This window comes from Fukomys damarensis, unplaced genomic scaffold (assembly GCF_012274545.1).
Source record: "Fukomys damarensis isolate Sample0158 unplaced genomic scaffold, DMR_v1.0_HiC HiC_scaffold_19, whole genome shotgun sequence".
Lineage (NCBI taxonomy): Eukaryota > Metazoa > Chordata > Mammalia > Rodentia > Bathyergidae > Fukomys > Fukomys damarensis.
Window position 1 is genome coordinate 9,509,465 of NW_022900931.1, and position 17,720 is coordinate 9,527,184.

Sequence of the window (17,720 nt, forward strand, 5' to 3'; positions counted from 1 at the left end):
CTTCTACCCGCCCGCCCCGCCCCGGTGGCAGGAAGCAGGTAAGCCGCCCGCCCCAGCCCGCGCTCCGCCGCCCTGGGGTACCAACAACCTTTCTACCCCTCTGAACGGGGAAGAGGGCTCCGTCCTCGGTGCCCAGGAGGGACAGGGCGAAGACAGGCCTCCCTGACCTGCCCTAGCCTTTGGGGCACCTGGAGGGATGCTGGCCTCAACTTTCTCCGGGAAGAACCTCAGGGTGGAGCCCGAGGCCATATCTGCTTGGCCCTTGTGCCCCGCTGAGACCTTTGCTTCTTGCTTTTTGGTTTATTTTTGAGACAGGGTCTCCCTGTGTAGTTCAGACTGGCCTTAACTCACTGTGTAGTGCAGCCGGGCCTCGAACTCATGATGATCCTCCTGCCTCACCCTCCGGAGTTCTGGGATTATAGGCGTGCACCGCCACGCCTAGCTGACCTTTGCTTCTTGGACTCCCTCAGTCAAGTCCCTGGAAATCTGCACTCTCTGTCTTTAGCGGCCTGAAGGGACAGCTTCCTAGCCTTGCCCACTTGCTAGGTGAACAATATACTTCTGCCTGCTTCGGGCCTCCTATTTCCTGCTCCTGTCCCCACTTTAAGGGGGTCATGCCGCCCTACAGCCTCCAGGAACTCTACCAGAGCACGGGCCTCAGGAGGGGTCTCTTTCATTTGTAAAGCGCCCTCCTCTCTTACCTCCTGGCAGATGTCCTCAGGCTCTGCCCATCCTTCCTGTGAAGCGATGATGTGGGTGCTGCTCTTGCTCCCTAAACTCAGTAGGAGTTTAGCCCTCCACCCAAATCAATCTGGGCACACAGTAGGTGCTTCACAACTGCTGCTTAATGGAAGACCAGAGAGCCGTACTGGATAACAGTATATAAATGCTCTTGTCCTTGCCAGCCAAGCCTCTGAAGCACAGGCCACTGGGGTGGGATGAGGGTGGGGGGCTCTGGAGGGCCCCACCAGCTCTCTGCACTTCGTTAGTTTCAGCTCCATTGCACACTCCTTGAGCACCTACTGAGTGAGGGTGCATAGACCGGGCACTTTTCGAAGGCAGCACCTTGGCCTCAGACAGTTCCATCTTCTCTGTCCAGCACAGGGCCTGGTACCTACAGGCCACTCACCGGAAGCTGGCTGCCTCTCCACTGCATGAAGGGAGAGCCGTGCAGGTCCCACAGCTGGGGAGGGAGGCAACCCAGCAGCTGCTGCAGGAAAGCCCACCTGAGCAGAAGCCTGCCTGTCTGCAGGAAGCTAGGAGACCCCAGGGTCAAAGGCTCTGGCCGGAGTTGTCTTTTCCCCAACCAGAAGGTGACTGGCCAGTGATTTGGGGGAAGGGATTCTAGAGGAGGGCAGGGCTTTGGGACACTGATGGGGGGACACACCATGGTGTGGTATAGACCTGGCTTCCTAAACTGGTACTCTGTTTGGAATGTCCGGGTTTTGGTCCTGGCCTCCCACCTTCCCCACTGGCCAGAGAACTTCGTTGGGGCTTGGTTTTCCATCTCTGCAATGGGTAGACACCTAGTGGGTGTGGCGAGAAGAAACTGAAAATTCCCAAGTCAGCTACTTGATCCCAGGTGCCACCCCTTGTGAGTCTCTTGTGAGGTCACTGGACTCCATGGTGCTCCTGCTCTGTTCCAGCTTTCTTGCCAGTATCACACTGGGCTTGAGCATGTCCAGGTGCTCTGCTGGCCTGAAGGTTCTTGAGGGCAAGGTCTGGGTTACACCTGTGTCCCTCCTGGTCTGGCCCAGGGCAGAGCTGTGGGCTGTAGCGGCAAACAACCGGAGTCCACTAACAGGGTGCTCACACTCAACCTCCTCACTGCACCCTGATCTAGGCTGCTCTGCAGCTAGACCCAGGGGACTTCTGGGATTCAGTTGGGTGGGGCTGCTGTACCTCTTGGCTGAGTGACCCGTGTACCTTAGGGCCTCCCTTGTCACACTCATGTGTTGAATCATAGATGGCTGGAAGCCTGAAAGGTTGGATCACAGGCTATTCTTAGGAAGGATGTTGCAATCAGAGCTTGACAGGCCCAGGACTTTCGATACCTGAATGTTGGGATTGGCTCTTTAGAATTGTGGGTGCAGAGGGGAGCCTTAGAGGTCACCAGCTGACCCTCCCTTCCTCAACCAAGGGGCTTGTTGATTTGGTGGATCTTCACCACGCCAGTCTCTTCTGGGGAGGATGTGGGTCTTATCTGGCTCATGCTGAGTCCTTTGGAACCCATTGTCATAATCATGGGACCTCAGAAGACCTGAATGGCAAAGGAGGATGTAGTGTCCATGGACACTTAATCTGCAAGGATAGAGCAGGACGGTGTGAACGAAGCTGGCCTGCCCAGATCTGGCTGTCACTAGCTAAGTGATCTTGGGCAAGACAGTCTCCCTCTCAGCCCTGGCATCCTCCTCGGGAGGATGGGCCCGGGGCGGGGGATGGGTGAGTGTGTGTGTGTGTGTGTGTGTGTGTGGATTAAATGAATAAAGCTGTTATGCTTTGTGTCTTGATGTCCTCTTCAAAGCCTCATGCAGTCATAGGTGGGGCTTTTTCTAAAATTGATTCATGGTGCAATGCTAGGCTCAAGGGCACTACAATTGAGGGTGTGAGCGCTACTCGCCCTAAATCATCTGCATAAAAGGGCAGAAAGTCTGTTGAGGGCCCCTCCTCCTCCCTTGTTGGATTTGCTGTCTTCTGCTTGCCATGAATTTCTCTGAATGCCCCTCTGCCAAGCCACCCTGCCTTGGAGCCAGCTGATTATGGACTGAAGCCTCTACAAACTGTGAGGTAAATAAACCTTTCTCTCTTTAATTTTGGGTGTCAGGTATTTTGTCTCAGCAATGAGAAAATGAAGGCAAAGGCATAAGATGCTTAGAAAAGTACCTGCGATTGTTCCTTGTTTACCCATTATTCAGCCCACAAGAAGTCAGGAATGGAAAGACCCTTAACCCGCGTTCCCACCTCAGCTATGCTCAGAATGTGTCTGGGTTACCTGGGACAAAGGGACTTACTGCCACGTGCCTTAGCTTGCCCTCTAGTGAGATATTTGTCCCTACTTTATACATGAGCACACCTAGGCTCCTGGCCCAGTTCCCCAGCTGGCTAAGTAGTGGAGGCCAGGCCAGCAGGCAGATCTGACGGTCCTCAAGCTGTTTCCCTTCCCACTGTGACAGAAAGCACTGCCAGGAATGTCATCAATTCCCCCATTTTAACCCATGGCCACTGGGAAGGGCCCAGCAGCCTTGGCACAGATTTGTCTGTGAAAACTTGTCACACCCCGGGTAGCTCCTGCTAGTGAAGCCTGAGCAGGATGTGGGCAGGGCAGCCAGCGGCGATGCTGAGGTGGTGGCAGCAGTCAACACCTCATCTCAGGCGGGCTGACACTGCCATTCTGCGGCCATATTGGCACTGCCCTCCCAGTGGAGGCTTCCAAATGGAGCAGCTGCAGCAGGTGTACTTTCTGGGGCTCTGAAGCTCCCTTGGCCCCTCCCCAAGCCAACAGGAGTTTCCCAAAGGCCTGGCGCAGGGCTGAGGCATCGTCCTGGTGGCCCTGGACCCCAGCCCAGAGGAGCACAGGCCAGGCAGGCAGAAGGCTGGTGGTGGTGAGGGGTGGCTGGAAGGTAGGAGCAATGCACCACCACAGTGGACACCACTTCCTGAGACTGCTGGTCCCCACTCTGCCCTGCATGAGTAACCTCCAGTACTTCACAGAGCCTCAGCTCTGCATTTTCAGTGTGGTTCTGTGCGTTAACAGGGAGCTGCCTAGAGATGCAGCTTTGGGTCAGGCCAGGCCCCCCATGTCTGCTCGTTGGGCAGGGCTGGCTGGGATCTAGAGAGATAAGGGGAAGGCACAGGTGGGCTCCCCAGGCCAGCAGAGGCTTCTGCGATGCTTCTGGCTTCCTCAAACACACAAGCATGGCGTGCTGCAGTTATTAAAAAATAAACAGCTGGCCCTGGCTGAAGAAGTAGAGATGGACATGTGGCTTTGAGGTCTGGGAAGTCCCAACGCTCTCAGCATGGTGGTGGTGGTCACCTTTCAAGGGGGAGAGAATGCAGCTCCCCAGGGGAGCCCAGCCTGACCCCACCTTCAGACCTGTCTGAATCAACAGCTTTTGGGAAGGTCAGGGTGTGCATGGTACAGGGCTGTTCAGGCACAAGGACGCTGGGTTAGGCTGAGGGACTGTAGCAGCCTGAGCCCTTTTGCCCAGAACTCTTAAGGGCCTTACCCCATACCTTTCAGACAAGGAACTAAACAAAGACCAGAAAGGGAAGCACTTTGCTCTGTCACACAGCACCCAGACTCCAAACTCAGCAGTCAGAGACGAGACAACCCTAGGTGGGCACTCTGCAGGGAACAGGATGCAGTCACAGTGGGTACATCTGGTCCTTTAGCCAACCTGGAGAAGCCCTCACCCTGCACCTACAGTGTGGCTAGCAAGGGGCCCTTCATCTGCTGGGGAGCGGGAGAGTTGGGCTACTCTCCAGCAGGCACCGACAGTATCCATGGAAGGGTCTGGAGGCGAGCCCAGACCCGGAAACACATTAGGCGGGCTGAAAATGGTTAAACGCACTCTGCAGGGGCTTTAAGGGGCACATCTGTATCTGCCTAGAGGCGGAATGGTGGGCAGCCTCCCTCCCCAGAGCAGGAGCAGCAGTACGGGGCTGGCTTTTCCTCTGCACTAGCTCCCAGCTTTGCTCTGATGGTCTGCGTGGCCCCTCCACTCTGCTCCTGCCCTGGCATGGCCCCAGCCACCAGAGAAAACTGAGCCAGGACTGGGGGGCCCAGCTCAGGGTTCCTGGCGTCCTGACTCAGGCTGCTTCCTGGGAGTGGCCTTGGGGAAGCTGGGGCCCAGGGGCCTCCAGTGGTGCAGCAGTGGTTATGTTCTGAGGTCACAGGAGGGGGTGGTGTCTGAGTAGCCAGGCGCCCCAAGTGCCGCAGCAGCTGCAGCCCCTCACTTCCAGCCGGGGTGGCTCGGGGCCCTCTGGTGACTCAGCAGCCGCCACAGCCCCTACATAGGGCCTCTTTTGGTGCAGGGTGGGGTGGGAATGGGGAGAGGCCTGATCCCCCAAGGTGGCAGGAAAGGGGTCTGCAGGGCTGCCCCCAGGACCCCACCTGTCTCCCCCAACATCAGGAGGGCCAGAGAGCAGCTGGTCCAGGAAAAAGGATGTTTTATTTTCATAAATACTCCTGCTCTCACACACCGACCCCACTTCTGACCACCGACAGACAGATGTGAGATGATGCCCATATGAGGCCCTGGGAGGGCCGATGACCGGAGGAGACACACTGAGAACCCCAGGAGCTCCGCAGCCCCTCGGAGGCCACCTGCTTCTGGCACCACCCTTAGGCTGACAGCAAAGGGAGGCCCCCAAGAGGAGGGGCTGCACGGAGCTCCCCAACATGGCCCCAAGACTGCGGCCCCAGGGCCACTCTGAAAGAAAAGCAGAGAGCCAAAACCACATACCAGAGTGCAAAGAGCTGGGGGCACAGGTAGTACCCCCACAGTACTGGGTTCCTGTACAGGAGGCCGGCTGGTCCCCAGCCCCAGCTCGGCCTATGGCTGGGCCTTCCCATAAGGCATAAGACAGGTGGGGAAGACCCACCCCAGGCCAGGGGTGGGGTGAGGCCTGCCGGCCACGTGTCCTCCCCTCAACCCCAAGTTCTTCCCAGCCCTGCAGCCCCCCTGCTTCTGGCTCCCAGCAGTGTGAACCCAGGCCCAGCCTCCTGCTGGGTTTGGCTCGGCAGGGGAGTGGAGCTTGGGAGGGAGAAGTCACTTGGCAGCCCCAGCAGTGAGGGGAGAAGCACCAGGCCGGGGGTGCATGGCCATGGGGAACAGAGAGTGTCCTAGACCACCACAGCCTCCGCCTAGGCTGGACAGTGACCAGTCCCTCTATCCCCTCCTCTCCCCAGCTCCTTTGTACTAAAGGCTCCCCCAGGTTTCGGGTGGGGGAAACTGGTCCACATCCCCCATCTCGTTGTACGTCTGGTCGCCCATGGTGAAGGTGAGCTTGTAGCGGAGGCGAACCTTCTCCTGGGCAGAGAAGGCGAAGGCAGAGGGTCAGTGAGAGAGGAGGAGAGGAGGAGGATCCCCCACACCGCCTGTCTCAGCCAAGCCCTCACCTTCTGGGGGTTGGCAAGGAGCAGGACCTGGGTGATGGCTGAGGGGTGGACGATGGGGTTGAATGCAGGCAGCTCTGTGCCTGACGGTGGCTGGAGCTTCACCTTCATGACCTGCGGATGGGAGAGCCAGGGGGGCACAGATGGCTTGGCTGCCGTCCCTGCCACTGAGGACCAGATCCAGCCTGCCAGTACCCCTCTGAGGGTCTTGGGGGCTCTGCCCTCTGGATCCCCTGCCTCCCTCTGACCCATCCCCACCCCACCGGCTCCCAAATCCCCCCAAGCCCCAAGTCACCCTGCCCGGACTGGAAGGAAGCACGCCCTGTCTGCCCTGCGGTGTCACCTTGGGGACAGCTGACTGGAAAACGATGTGGCGGATGGGCTGCGGGGCAGTGCTCAGCATGGAAACCACCACCACCAGCACATCCGAGCGTCCAGGCAGTGGGTCTCGGGCGAAGTGGAAGAGGACGCGGAAGCCGTGCTGGTCATACACAGTCACAGGCAAGACGCTGCCTGCCGGGGAAGAGGTGGGAGGGCAGTGGGTGGCCAGCACACTGGGTCTCATGGCGGAAGTGACACCCAGCCTGCAGCCAAAGCACAGCCTGGTTCACTCCTGCACTGGATGTCACGTTCTCAGCATGACCCTGCTACAGTCACTCCCATCCCTGGGTCAGGGTCCTCCTGCTAGTAAGACTAGGAAACTGAGGGTGTGACACCCTGAGTCACAGTGAGGTCAGAGATGGACGATGCCAAGGATCGGCTGGTCCTGTCTGCTCAGAGCTTGTACTAGGCAGGAGATGCCCAGGCCTGTAGCTGGGTCTGTATCACAGTCTGGCTTCAGAATCTCAGGGAGGCCCCAAATCCAGGAGGCGAGGGGACGCAAGCCCGTCTGAAGTCGTCTTGTGTGACTTTGTGTGACCTGGAACAGCTGTGTGAGGAGACTGAGGCTGGGAAGGGGAGGGCTCTTTGGTGGCGGGCCCCTAGGAGGAGGGAGCTGGCTTGCTGTTCCCCACTCACTGGGTTTGATGGACTCCAGGGGCACAGTGACGTTGGCCAGGGAGAGCTCGGTGGGCGCAGGCTGCTGCAGGGGCCCTGGAGGCTCTGGGGACCCGGCATGGAGGAGGCTGGCAGGACCCGAGCTGGGTAAGCTGCAGGTGCTCTTGTTCTGCAGGTCTCGGAGTGTGAGCCGGGGGGCTGGCTGCTGCTTCTCCCTTATTGGGGGACAGTGCATTAAGGGATCCTTCATGTGCTAAGAGACCAGGGCCCAGGAGGTGCTACGCTGTGCTGCCTGGCCCCGGCCCCGGGTCACCATCTCTCTGGCCCTGATCTTTCCCTTGCCCTGCACCGCGCCACAGCCAGTGTCCTCCTCTAGGGTGCTGGACTCCCAGGGGCACTGAGTGGGCATGTCACTTCTGTGCTCTGGGGACTGCTGCTGAGCCTGCCGTCGTCACTTTTTGTCCCCAGAACAAGTGCAGTTCTTGGCACCTAGGGCTCCTGGAACAGCCAGTGACCATCCTGCCCCTGTCAGGGGCTGCTCCTCTGTGGGGACGGGGATGGATTCCACCCTGTGCCACACATGGCAGCCTCACCACCGCACTTGCTGGGCCTCAGGGGGCAACGACTGCTGCAGGAGGGTCTTCCCCAGGAGATCCAGGTCGTCCAGGCCGCTGCTCTGTGCCATGGGCCGGCTATCGGTGCTGGGGGCCTGGGCCGGAGTGGGGCCTGGGGGCTCAGCTCCATCCGAGGACTGCGGGCCAAAGAGAGCAGGTGGGTAGGGCTCTCGGGAAGGAGAGCCACTGGCTGTGCCCTCCCTCCCTGCAAGTGACATGGGAACCTGAGGCTGGGCTGTGGCCCAAGGCCAAGAGGAGGTCAGAAGTACTGGCTGCCTTCCTTTTCCCTGGGGTGGGCATCTTGGTCCCTTAGGGCTCCCCCAGCCCCTCCACCCCTTCACTGTCCCTGACTTGGGGACAGGGATAGGTCAGGCTAGTTCCGTCCTACCTGGAAGCTGTTCCATCCGGCCCCATCCAAACTGGGACCTGCAGCGGGTGTGGGGTCACTCAGGCCTGGGGGGAAAGCAGAGAGAGAGAGGGCTGGAGTGGGGCACTGAGGCAGTGGGGCTGTATGCTGGCTTGCGGTTGCTGGCGTAGCCCCACTTTCTGAGAGGCTCAGCTCAGAGAGGAGAAACTGGGTCCTGACTGCCCATCCTGTTGTCCACGCTCACTTCCCTTCCCTCAGCTTGGTGACAGAGCCAGGACTCAGCTCTGACCCAAGCTGATGGGAGGGAAGGTGGTTCCCAACCTTAAGGTCCAGGCCAACAGGGGTCAGCACTGTGCCCGCCTGATGGCTGACCCACACCTTGGAGAGGGCACTGTGCCAGCTGAGCCTTGATGTCCCCATGTGTATGATGATGAGGTGGACGGAGGGCCCGGGACTGATCTGCTCATCACCCTGCCCACTGCCCCAAGTTCACCCCAGATTAGACCTAGAAAAGATGAGTTATCCAGTTTTTATCAAATGCTGGTGGGTGAGCGCCAGAGGGAATGTTCTCTGGCAGGCAGAGGTGACTGCTAACATCTGTCATGCCCCTGGGGCTGGCAACAGCCACAGCCCACAAACAGGCCGGGCTGTGGATGCAGCTGAGTGGCCAAGGACTCAGTATCACAAAACAGAAACAAAAGGCGAGGAGGAGGAAAGGGATGCAGGCTGAGCTCGTCAGGGTTATGTGACCAGCCCCAGGCCACACAGCAGGAAAGCAGCCAAGTGCAGATGTGCTCAGAGCACAGCCTCACGGCTGGGGTCCGGACACTGCCGAGTCACTCTGCTGAGGCCCAGGCTGACCGCAGGGCCTCCCAGGCCTCAGCCTCACCTCTGAAGTAGAGCTGCAATGGCAGCTACCTCAGAGTACATCCGTGAGGAGCCAGACCCGTCAGCAGAGCACCTGAGGGCAGGCGTGAGCCCTGCTCGCCACCTCTCCTCCGGCCAAGGGAGCACGCAGGACTGGCATCTCTCGTGGCTGGGGGCTCCCTCTGAGCCCCAGGGTGGCTGCAGTTGGCCTGGCCCTTTTGGTTCCTGTTCCCTTACTTACATGACCTTTGAGAAGAAACCAGAAGGAAGCTGGGGGCTCAGGGCTGTGGAAGCAGCCGGGGGCAGGAAGTGCAAAGCACACCTTGCTTCTCCTGCGGGGGTTGGCTCTGCCCCCGCTACTGCTGTCACTTCCCTGTGTACCACAGCCCGCCTGGCACTGCTGGGCAGGATGCGTCCTGGCCTCCCATGGCTTCCTTGCTTTGCCCTGCTCTCTGCCTCTGCGAAATAGGTCGGGGGCTCTCTCCCTCGCCACGCTGGCTTGGAATGAGGCCTCTCAGGCTGGTCAGGGCCACTTCCCGTCTCGCCCTGCTCCATCCAGTCCTGCTTTTCCTTCCTTCAAACAGGATGGGTCAGAGCCGCAGAGTGGCTCAGCAGGCAGTGGCAGACTCACAGCCCCTACTTCACCGCTGGAGCCCGGCTGCCACTGTCCTGTCTATCTACTGGTCACACGGACAGCTCTGCCTTTTTTTTTTGCTGGTTTGTTTGTTACCCGGAATTGAATTTGGGCCCTTGTGCTTGCAAGGCAGGCGGCAAAACCACTGAGCTAAATCCCTGGCCCCAGCTCTGCCTCATGAGGTAGTGGGCAGGATTGTCCGGGGCAAGGTAGGGCACAGGAGCAGCACTGCGTGTGGTGTGGCAGACTGCTGGGCCCCAGGACCCCCATCTCCTCCTGCATACTTGGCAGGCACCCCAGTGCTGCGCCCAACCCCAGCTCCAGGTTCAGTTTCGTTTCAGAAGTGGCTGAGGAGAACGCAGTCATTCAGCCTCCGCACCACCACCACCACCGTCCCTTCAGATTGCTCCGAGCGCCTGCACCTCTCTCTGCTTAACCCAGCTCCATCAAAAGCAGGCCATCTCTTCTTCCCTGCTCTCGGGGACAGGCTGGGCCTGCTTTACTTCTGTGGAATGATGCTGGTCCTCTGCTGAGCTCTGGCACCCCTAGTCTGGGCTGGCCCCAAGCTTCTGAGGGTTTTGGAGTGAAGCTCTTCTCTTCCTCCTCTCAGGCAGAGAAACTGCTAGGCTTTCACCTGGACAGCCCCAACCCTAGTTCCAGTCCTCTGCAGAGAGGTCTCTCAGCTGTCCTGTGTCTGAACCTGAGTGTGGCTGGCTTGTCAGAGGGCAGATCAAGGCTGGCCGGCTCACCCCGACTGTGGGCACTGCCCTGAGCTGCCTTAAGCCTCAGCCCCTCAGCTGTGATGTAGCTAGTGCCCACCCCAAGCCTCTGACGGGTTCATGTCTGAAGCGCCTGTGCTGGTACTCCGCTGTCTGGGAGGGCAAACACATCTGAGCCCCTCCGCTCCCTCCACCCAGCACCTCCTCACCCAGAGACATGAGCTCATCATCAAGCAGGGAAACTGAGGCGCTGGGCTGCTTGGGACTGGCTTGGTCGTCAGGGCGGCTGGGCACGGCCGGGTAGGTGGTACCAGCGGGAGGGAGGTCCAGGCCCGAGAGGTCCAGTAGGGCCGAGGTGCTCCCTGGGGTGGGAAATGACAGTGGGGAAGTCCTGAGTGGCATGTGGCTCTCAGGGTGCTCTGGGTTTTATGGTAATGGCACCCAGCCTCCTGCCCTCCCCGCCAGTCTCCAGCCTCCACATCAGCCTATGTCTGGAACCTGCCCGCTGCGCCCTTTCCACAGCACAGGGGGCGCTTCTGTTTGGAAGGAAGTCACACCCCGATTAATGACAGGGTCATGTTGAGAAACACGTCACTGGCAGGAGCAGAGGGAAGGAGTTCCACAGTGAGGCCGGCAGGACCACTGCTATGAGATCTTGCGGGACCACAGCTCTCTGAGGGCCCTCCCAGACCTCAGCGTTATGGTTGTGCAGGGCACCACTGTATTCCCCGATTGTCCCTTGGCCAATGTCACCCATCCCTGGAGCCCTGCATACGCTCTGCTGCCTCTGTGCAGTGTGCCCGCCTCTCCTCCCCACTAGGGCCACTTCCAGCCTCTTCCGTGATCCCTGGGGCTGCCACTGTGGCCTGATTAGAGCCCAGACTGACATTTTGTGTCCCATCCTCCCTCCTGCTCTGTGATCACTCAATCAAGCACTGGGGTTGTCGTCTAGTCCCACCACAGGTGCCAGATCTGTCAGGTGAAGAAAAGCCTGCCTTCTTCGCCCATCCTCGCCAGCCCCCCGGCCCAGACTTCCTCCTCCACAGCTGCAGGCCTGGCATGCGTTTCAGCTTGGCTCCCTCCTGGGCTAGGGTCACCCTGGCAGTCACGTCACCAGCTCCGGGGCCAGTGTGGCACCCTGAAGCCCACCCCCGCCCCACTGTCTGCACTTTCCTCACCTGGGATGGAGCCAGCTGCGGTGTCGCCGTTGACCTCCTCACCCCGTACCAGCTGCTTGTACAGGTTGATCACCTGGGTAAGGTTGTCATTGGCCTGCAGGATCTCCGCTGCAAAGGCAGGAGGGGAGCGGCTGGCTGGAGACATGTTGGGGCCTCGGGGTGGGAAGACAAACGCCCCATGCAGTCTGGCTCGTGTGCGGGGAAAGGCTGGAGCTGCCCATCTCGTCCACTGAGACCCAGGCCTTCTGTCCCTCCCTCTCACTCACTCCCTCTGCAACGCCGCCTGGCCATCCTGGAGTATCCCAGGCACACTGCCCTTCTGCGCTGCCCCTGGACACCTCTGCATTTCTGCACAGCTTCATCCCCTACTGCTCTCTGGTCTTCAGCTTCTCCATCTGCTTCAGGCCCTCCCTGCCCCGACCCACACTGCCTCTCCCTTCCACCATCTGACAAACTGCCACTGTTTGGTGCTGTGGCTTATTGCCCATCTCCTTTCATGTGCTGCAACCTCGGGGAGGAGGCTTTGGTCACCTGGGATCATGGCCTTATCCCTGAGGGCCCAGCACAGCACCCAGTACAAGGAGTCCTCACATGCTGCCTCCACAGGTGCAAGGGCAGCGAGACCCTTGGTGGGAACCAGGTGCCTGGGCTGTGGGAAGGGCTCCGTGCACTGCTGCAGGAGGGGAGGAGATGCCCACAAGGCTCTGGCAGACAGCAGGCAGAGATAAGGAAAAGGACCTGTGGCCCTGGCAGAAGCCACCAGGATCAGCTCTGGAAGTGCTTCAGCTGCAGGATCCATTCTGGGTTTCCAAAATGTTTTTTTTTTCTTTGTTTACGGTACTGAGGATTGAACCTAAAACCTTAACACTGACCTACATCCTGAGACTATTTTTTATTTTGAGACAGGGTCTTGCTAAGTTGCCCAGGCCAGGCTTGAACTTGTGATCCTCCTGCTTCAGCTTCCCATAGTGCTGGGATTACAGACCTGCACCTTCAGGCTGGGCTTCCAGCTCAATCTTGCCAGGGAGGCAGCAGTGGGAGGCACACAGCCCTCGGTCCACCCTAGCTCCCCTACCATTCTGCCAGGCATTTCCCGCTCTGAGCCCCGGCTGTGATAAGGACACAGTCGTCCTCCTCTGCAGCTGGTGGGCAGTGAGTGAGACGCCTGCTAATGAGTGTGGCTCAGAAGCCTCTTGAGGCAGTAGCAGCCTCTACTCTGCTCCCTCATTTCTACCAGAGAAACCAGTCAGTGCTGGGGAAGGGGGCCCCCTCATGGAGGTTCTCTGCAACTGCAAATGCCCAGGCCGCCGGACAACGCTGAACCCGCCTTGGGCTCACCTAAGGCCTCATCATTGTCTTCTGTGTCACTGGCCAGTCGGAACAGCGTGGGCCGCATCCGCTCACAGCGCTGGTACAGTTCCTGGGGGTAGCAGGGTGGGCACGTCAGGGCCAAGAGGCTCTGGCATGGGCCGAGTGGGGAGGGGACAGTGCACCTTCATGAGGTCCTCGCTGCTGCTGGCCGCCGCACTGCCCTGGCTGTGGCTCATCACCATCTCCGTCAGCAGCTTCACATTATTGTTCACCTCCTCGATGGCATTCACCCGCTTCGAGATCTTCTCCATCCGCTTCTGGTCCTGGAAGGCCAAAGCACAGTGAGAGCTTGAATCAGGCACGGCCCACTCCAGGAGGCACGCAGGGTCTGGCTGTGACGCCGGTTCTGGGTGGGACTCGCTATGCCTAGGACCAGACATGCCAGTCTTGGAAGCCCTCTGCCAACCCCACTCACTTCTACCCCTGCTGCCAGTGCCCCCCGGGCCCAGCCTCTGCAGGAGCTCATTGAATCAGGGTGGACAGGAAGCTGCGTTTCCCGTGGTGCTTCTAAAGGGCCAAGCCCTGGACCCACAGCTAGGGCTAAGTGACTCCGGTTGTCCTGTGTCTGGTCCTTGAAAGGAAGGTTCCATGCTTGGCAGCAACAGGGGACTGCTGTGGTCACCAAGCACCACCCAGCAACAAGTGCAGCGTCACTCCCAGTGTCTGTGGGTGCCCAGCAAACATGGGCCTTTGAAGCTGGCTGCAGGAAGTGACCCACCCCCCGGTGGGTCCTCTCACTGGGCACGACCTCCCTCGCAGAGGGACAGGTGGGCACAAGCTCTGCTGCAGGCAGAATTGCCTTCTCTGGCAGGGCCCCAACTCAGCTGTCAGGGCACGTGGTGTGGTCCCTTCAAGACAACCCCGAACTTGTGCCCTCCAGCCCCTGGGCTCATCCTCCACAAATCCTGCACAGGAGACCCAGAGGGGCAACCGGCAGTTGGTCTAGGACCAAGCTGATGCCTGGCCCACCAGCCCAAGACTGAACTCGCTTCCTAGGAAGGACCAGCTAGCAACTTCTGTGGGGTCCACACTTCTTACCCAGATTTTAAAGAAAAGCATATCTGATGATCTAACTACTCTGGGCTGCAGCTGGGAGGCCCTGCTGCCTCCTGCCTCAGGGGTCTGCTTTGCAGCCCTTAACCTTTTAAAGTAAAGCATCAGTGCTGCTCTCATCTGTGCTACTGAGTACTACCCTGAAAACTTCTTTTTCTAGTACTTGGGATTGAAGGCAGGGGCACTCTACTGGTAGGCTGTACCCCAGCCCTATCTATCTACCTATCTATCTATCTATCGATCGATCGTCTATTTGAAACAGGGTCTCACTGTGTAGTCTAGGCTGGCTTTGAACTCACTATATAGTATAGGTTGGCCTCAAACTCTCAGTGATCCTCCCCTCAGCCTCCTGAGTGCTAGGATTAGAGATGTGCACCACCACACCTGGCTTGCAAACTTTTTTTTTTTGGCATCGGGGATCGAACTTGGGCCGTTGTGCTTGCAAGGCAGGCGGTAGAACCACTGAGCCAAAGCCCTGGTCCACTTGCAAACTTTTCAGTGACTTTCCCTTATCAATAAAATATTGAGAACTAGGACTTGTGGCACATGGCTGTAATCCCAGCCCTCCTGGAGGCTGGGGCAGAATAGCAAATTCAAGCCCAACCTGGGCAATTTAGCAACTGAGACCTTGCCTCAACATAAAAAATTGAAAAAAGGACTGGGATGTAGCTCAGTGTGAAGGCCTTGTGTTCAACCCTCTGTGCTGCTACAAAAACAAAAAGATTCAGTGTACACCCTCAACCTATATTTACTCGTACATTAAACACATGAAATTGTGTATTTATACACACATGCACTTATCTACATATTTTAAAACATATACTAAGGGCCAATTGATTTTTCTTTCACAGTGCTGGGGACAGAACCCAGGCCTTATCCATGCCATGCCAGTGATCTAGTGCTAAGCCATGCCCACCCACAGTTCCCTTCTATCATCAAGGAACAACCTGGGCCTCCCAGAAGCCCGTGCGGGGTGTTAGTTCAGGTGGCTAGGAAGCTGGTCCCCTACCGGCAGCCAGTTGTTTGCTGTGATGGCCCTGCAGGACCCTGGTCTGTGCACACGCCCTGCCCACCTCATCTCCTTCCTGTGCTCTGGGCCTTGCCTCACCTCCTGCACCATCTCCTTGATGAGCTTGTTGGCTGCACGGAGGTCCTCGGGATGGGAGCTCTTCAGCAGGCGCGCCAGCATCTGTGGGGACAGGTATGTGACTGTGAGGGCAGCATCAAGCTGGGGACCACAGGCCAGCACCCCAATTACCGGCCTCAGAAATTGGGCAAGTTGCTAAAGCTCTCTGGGAAGTGGCAGGGATTTACCAACACCTGGTGGCTGTCCTTATGGACAAAAGATGCTGTGAGCAAGAGCCTCGGGGAGGGGAGTCCTGTGTCACTGGCTTTGAGAACCTTCCCCCTTGTGGTCACCCTCTGGGGCCAGCAGGGCTGGGGAGAGGAGTCCACTTCCACCTCCTTGTTTAGTTCTTATAATCTAATCCATTATTATATAAAGACATGCAAACTCAGTGGGGCATGGTGGTGATTACGCCTGTAATCCCAGCACTCAGGAAGCTGAGGCAGGAGGATGGCCATGAGTTTGAGGTGATCTGCATAGTGAGTTCACTACATAGTGAGTTCAAGGCCAGTCTGAGCTACATAGCAAGACCCTGTCTCAAAAAAAGAAAAACAAAAAAACATGCAAACATTTCAAGCTAACCCAGGGACATCTCCTATGTGTATTAAATGCCGGGACAATGTATGGGACATACTCAATAAATGGTACCCGTCACCCGCTACGGGGATTGTGCTCTGTATGAGCCACTGCTCCAGGTGCCCGAGTGCCCAGTCCTCCCCACGACCTTACCTTGGACTTCTCTTCATCTTCAAAAATCACATTCTTGGGTCTTGGAGCGGGCTGGGGAAAGATGGCATCCTCTGGAAGCCTAGGGTCGGACTTCACGATGCCTGGTGTAGATAGGGTGAGGAAGGCAGTCAGTAGGTCCCTGGCCAGGGGCAGTGCAGAGACAGGGACACGTGAGGGTAGAAGGGAGTCCTTTCTCCAGCATGCTGGGCCCAGAGACCTGAGGGGCTGGGCCATTCTCTGAGATGCACATCAAACCATGTGGGGAGAACCTCTGAGTACCTGAATTTTGAGGCCACACGCAAGGGTGAAGCCTGACCCAAACCCAACTTTTGTCTACCCAAGCTGGCCTCAGTCACAGAACCCAAAGGCTCCACTGGCCGTATGTTCTGTAGAAGTTAAAGGCAGACCATGACCTCACTGGCCCAAAGCTCCTGAAGCTGCCGAAGCCCAGCAAGAAGGTACGGGGGCCTCACCCTGCTTCTTCAGCATCTGGTAGGCCTCTGCAATCTTCACCTCCTCAGGCAGGCCAACCGTCCAGCTGTAGAGCAGCTCTAAGATCTTGTTCTTTACCTTCTCTGACGTCCGGGAGCCCAGGTACTTCAGGGGAAGGAGAGGGACACTGTGACACTGCCTTACTTTGACAGCCCCAAGTCTAGCCCAACCCAGCTGACTCCCCTGGGAGCCCTTGGCCTCCAGTGTCCTCCATCTCTGCCCAAGCAGCCTGGGGTAACTGAGCACACCTAGCTCTGCCACCTATTGTCCACGTCAGCCCCTCGTGACTCAGTTTCCCCACTGGGGAGATGAAGAGCTGACCAGGGAAGGCCCAGAGCACAGCACTTTCCCACAGGCAGCTCATGGGCAACCTTGTGACCTTGAGGAGGAGCCAACAGCTTCCAACTGACTGTATATGGAAGGGGCAAGTGTGGAACTGGGGGCCTGGGCCCCACACACCATTGCCAGCAGCAAACTGGGCTGGAAGAGGCTCTCATTCTCCTGGGAAGGGAATGGGGCTGGGGGATCATTCAGCAGCTCTGGTCACAGAACGGGCTGAGAGGTGATGAGAGATGGATCTCAGCCCGGGCCACTGAGTGCATTTGTGTCCACAGGAGACCTCACACCGAAGGCCAGAGTGGGGTCTGGCCACCTGCCAGCTCAGGTTTGTGGCTTGGATGCCAAGGCCCAGGAAGGCCACTCCTGGGTGGTGAGGACCAAGAGATCTTGTGCCAGAGACCAAGGGGGATACTGTGGCCAGGTAAGTGGGAGTGATCTTGGAGCTGGGCAAGCCAAGCTCAGTGGCACCTGGCACCTCCCTCTGGTCCAGCAGGAAGGACTTTTCCTAGAGCCCCAGGTTGTCCCCAACCCAGCTGGGAAGGGGTCTATGAGAAAGCCTCTGTGTCTGCTGGGTTCAACCAAGTTCAAAGCATCCACGGGAAGGTCCCTGTGGGGTCTTCTACCACTGATCAACATCCCACAGCAGGTCTGACCGTAGGCCAGGGCACACACCTTGGGGGACACAACCTTGATGAGCTCGTTCAGGAAGCGGAATTTGCCAACCTCATCATGGAACCTCTTGCCGCAGCTCTTCATGCATGTTTCCAGCACCTGACAGGAAAGGGTGTGAGGGGCATAGGACGGATGGCAGGAAGCAGCGCACCCCGCCACCGGCCAGCCCAGGAAGGAACGACCCTGAGGACAAGGATGTGGAGATTCCCAGGGCCCCAGAACTGTTCATCAGCCCCTGGGGCACGGGGTCAGGGATGGAGAGTGACTGGCACTGCCCTCTCCACGGCCACATCTGAGCAGCCCCTGCACATTATCTTATTACTTTTCTCATTTAAAAACATTAGTTTATTGGGCCGGGGATTTAGCTCAGCGGTTCGGTGGCCTGCCTTGCAAGCACAAGGACCCAAGTTCAATCCCCGGTACCAAAAAAAAAAAAAAAAAAAAA

The 17,720-nt window shown here is 58.2% G+C and overlaps 1 protein-coding gene across 1 annotated transcript in view; it reads right to left on the reverse strand.

Annotated features, from left to right (window-relative positions):
* Positions 1–5,157: 5,157 nt before the first annotated feature.
* Positions 5,158–17,720, reverse strand: part of Gga1 (golgi associated, gamma adaptin ear containing, ARF binding protein 1) — an 18,842-nt gene continuing 6,279 nt past the window's right edge. The window contains exons 4-17 of the mRNA XM_010613307.1: positions 17,276–17,374; positions 16,246–16,369; positions 15,773–15,873; positions 15,026–15,106; positions 12,987–13,127; positions 12,832–12,913; positions 11,494–11,601; positions 10,525–10,677; positions 8,117–8,181; positions 7,708–7,865; positions 7,136–7,329; positions 6,462–6,631; positions 6,122–6,232; positions 5,158–6,032 (exon numbers count right to left, since the gene is read on the reverse strand). Of these exons, the coding sequence (XP_010611609.1) occupies positions 5,922–6,032; positions 6,122–6,232; positions 6,462–6,631; positions 7,136–7,329; positions 7,708–7,865; positions 8,117–8,181; positions 10,525–10,677; positions 11,494–11,601; positions 12,832–12,913; positions 12,987–13,127; positions 15,026–15,106; positions 15,773–15,873; positions 16,246–16,369; positions 17,276–17,359 (1,683 nt within the window). The 5' untranslated portion in view covers positions 17,360–17,374 and the 3' untranslated portion in view covers positions 5,158–5,921. The remainder of the gene's footprint in view (positions 6,033–6,121; positions 6,233–6,461; positions 6,632–7,135; positions 7,330–7,707; positions 7,866–8,116; positions 8,182–10,524; positions 10,678–11,493; positions 11,602–12,831; positions 12,914–12,986; positions 13,128–15,025; positions 15,107–15,772; positions 15,874–16,245; positions 16,370–17,275; positions 17,375–17,720) is intronic.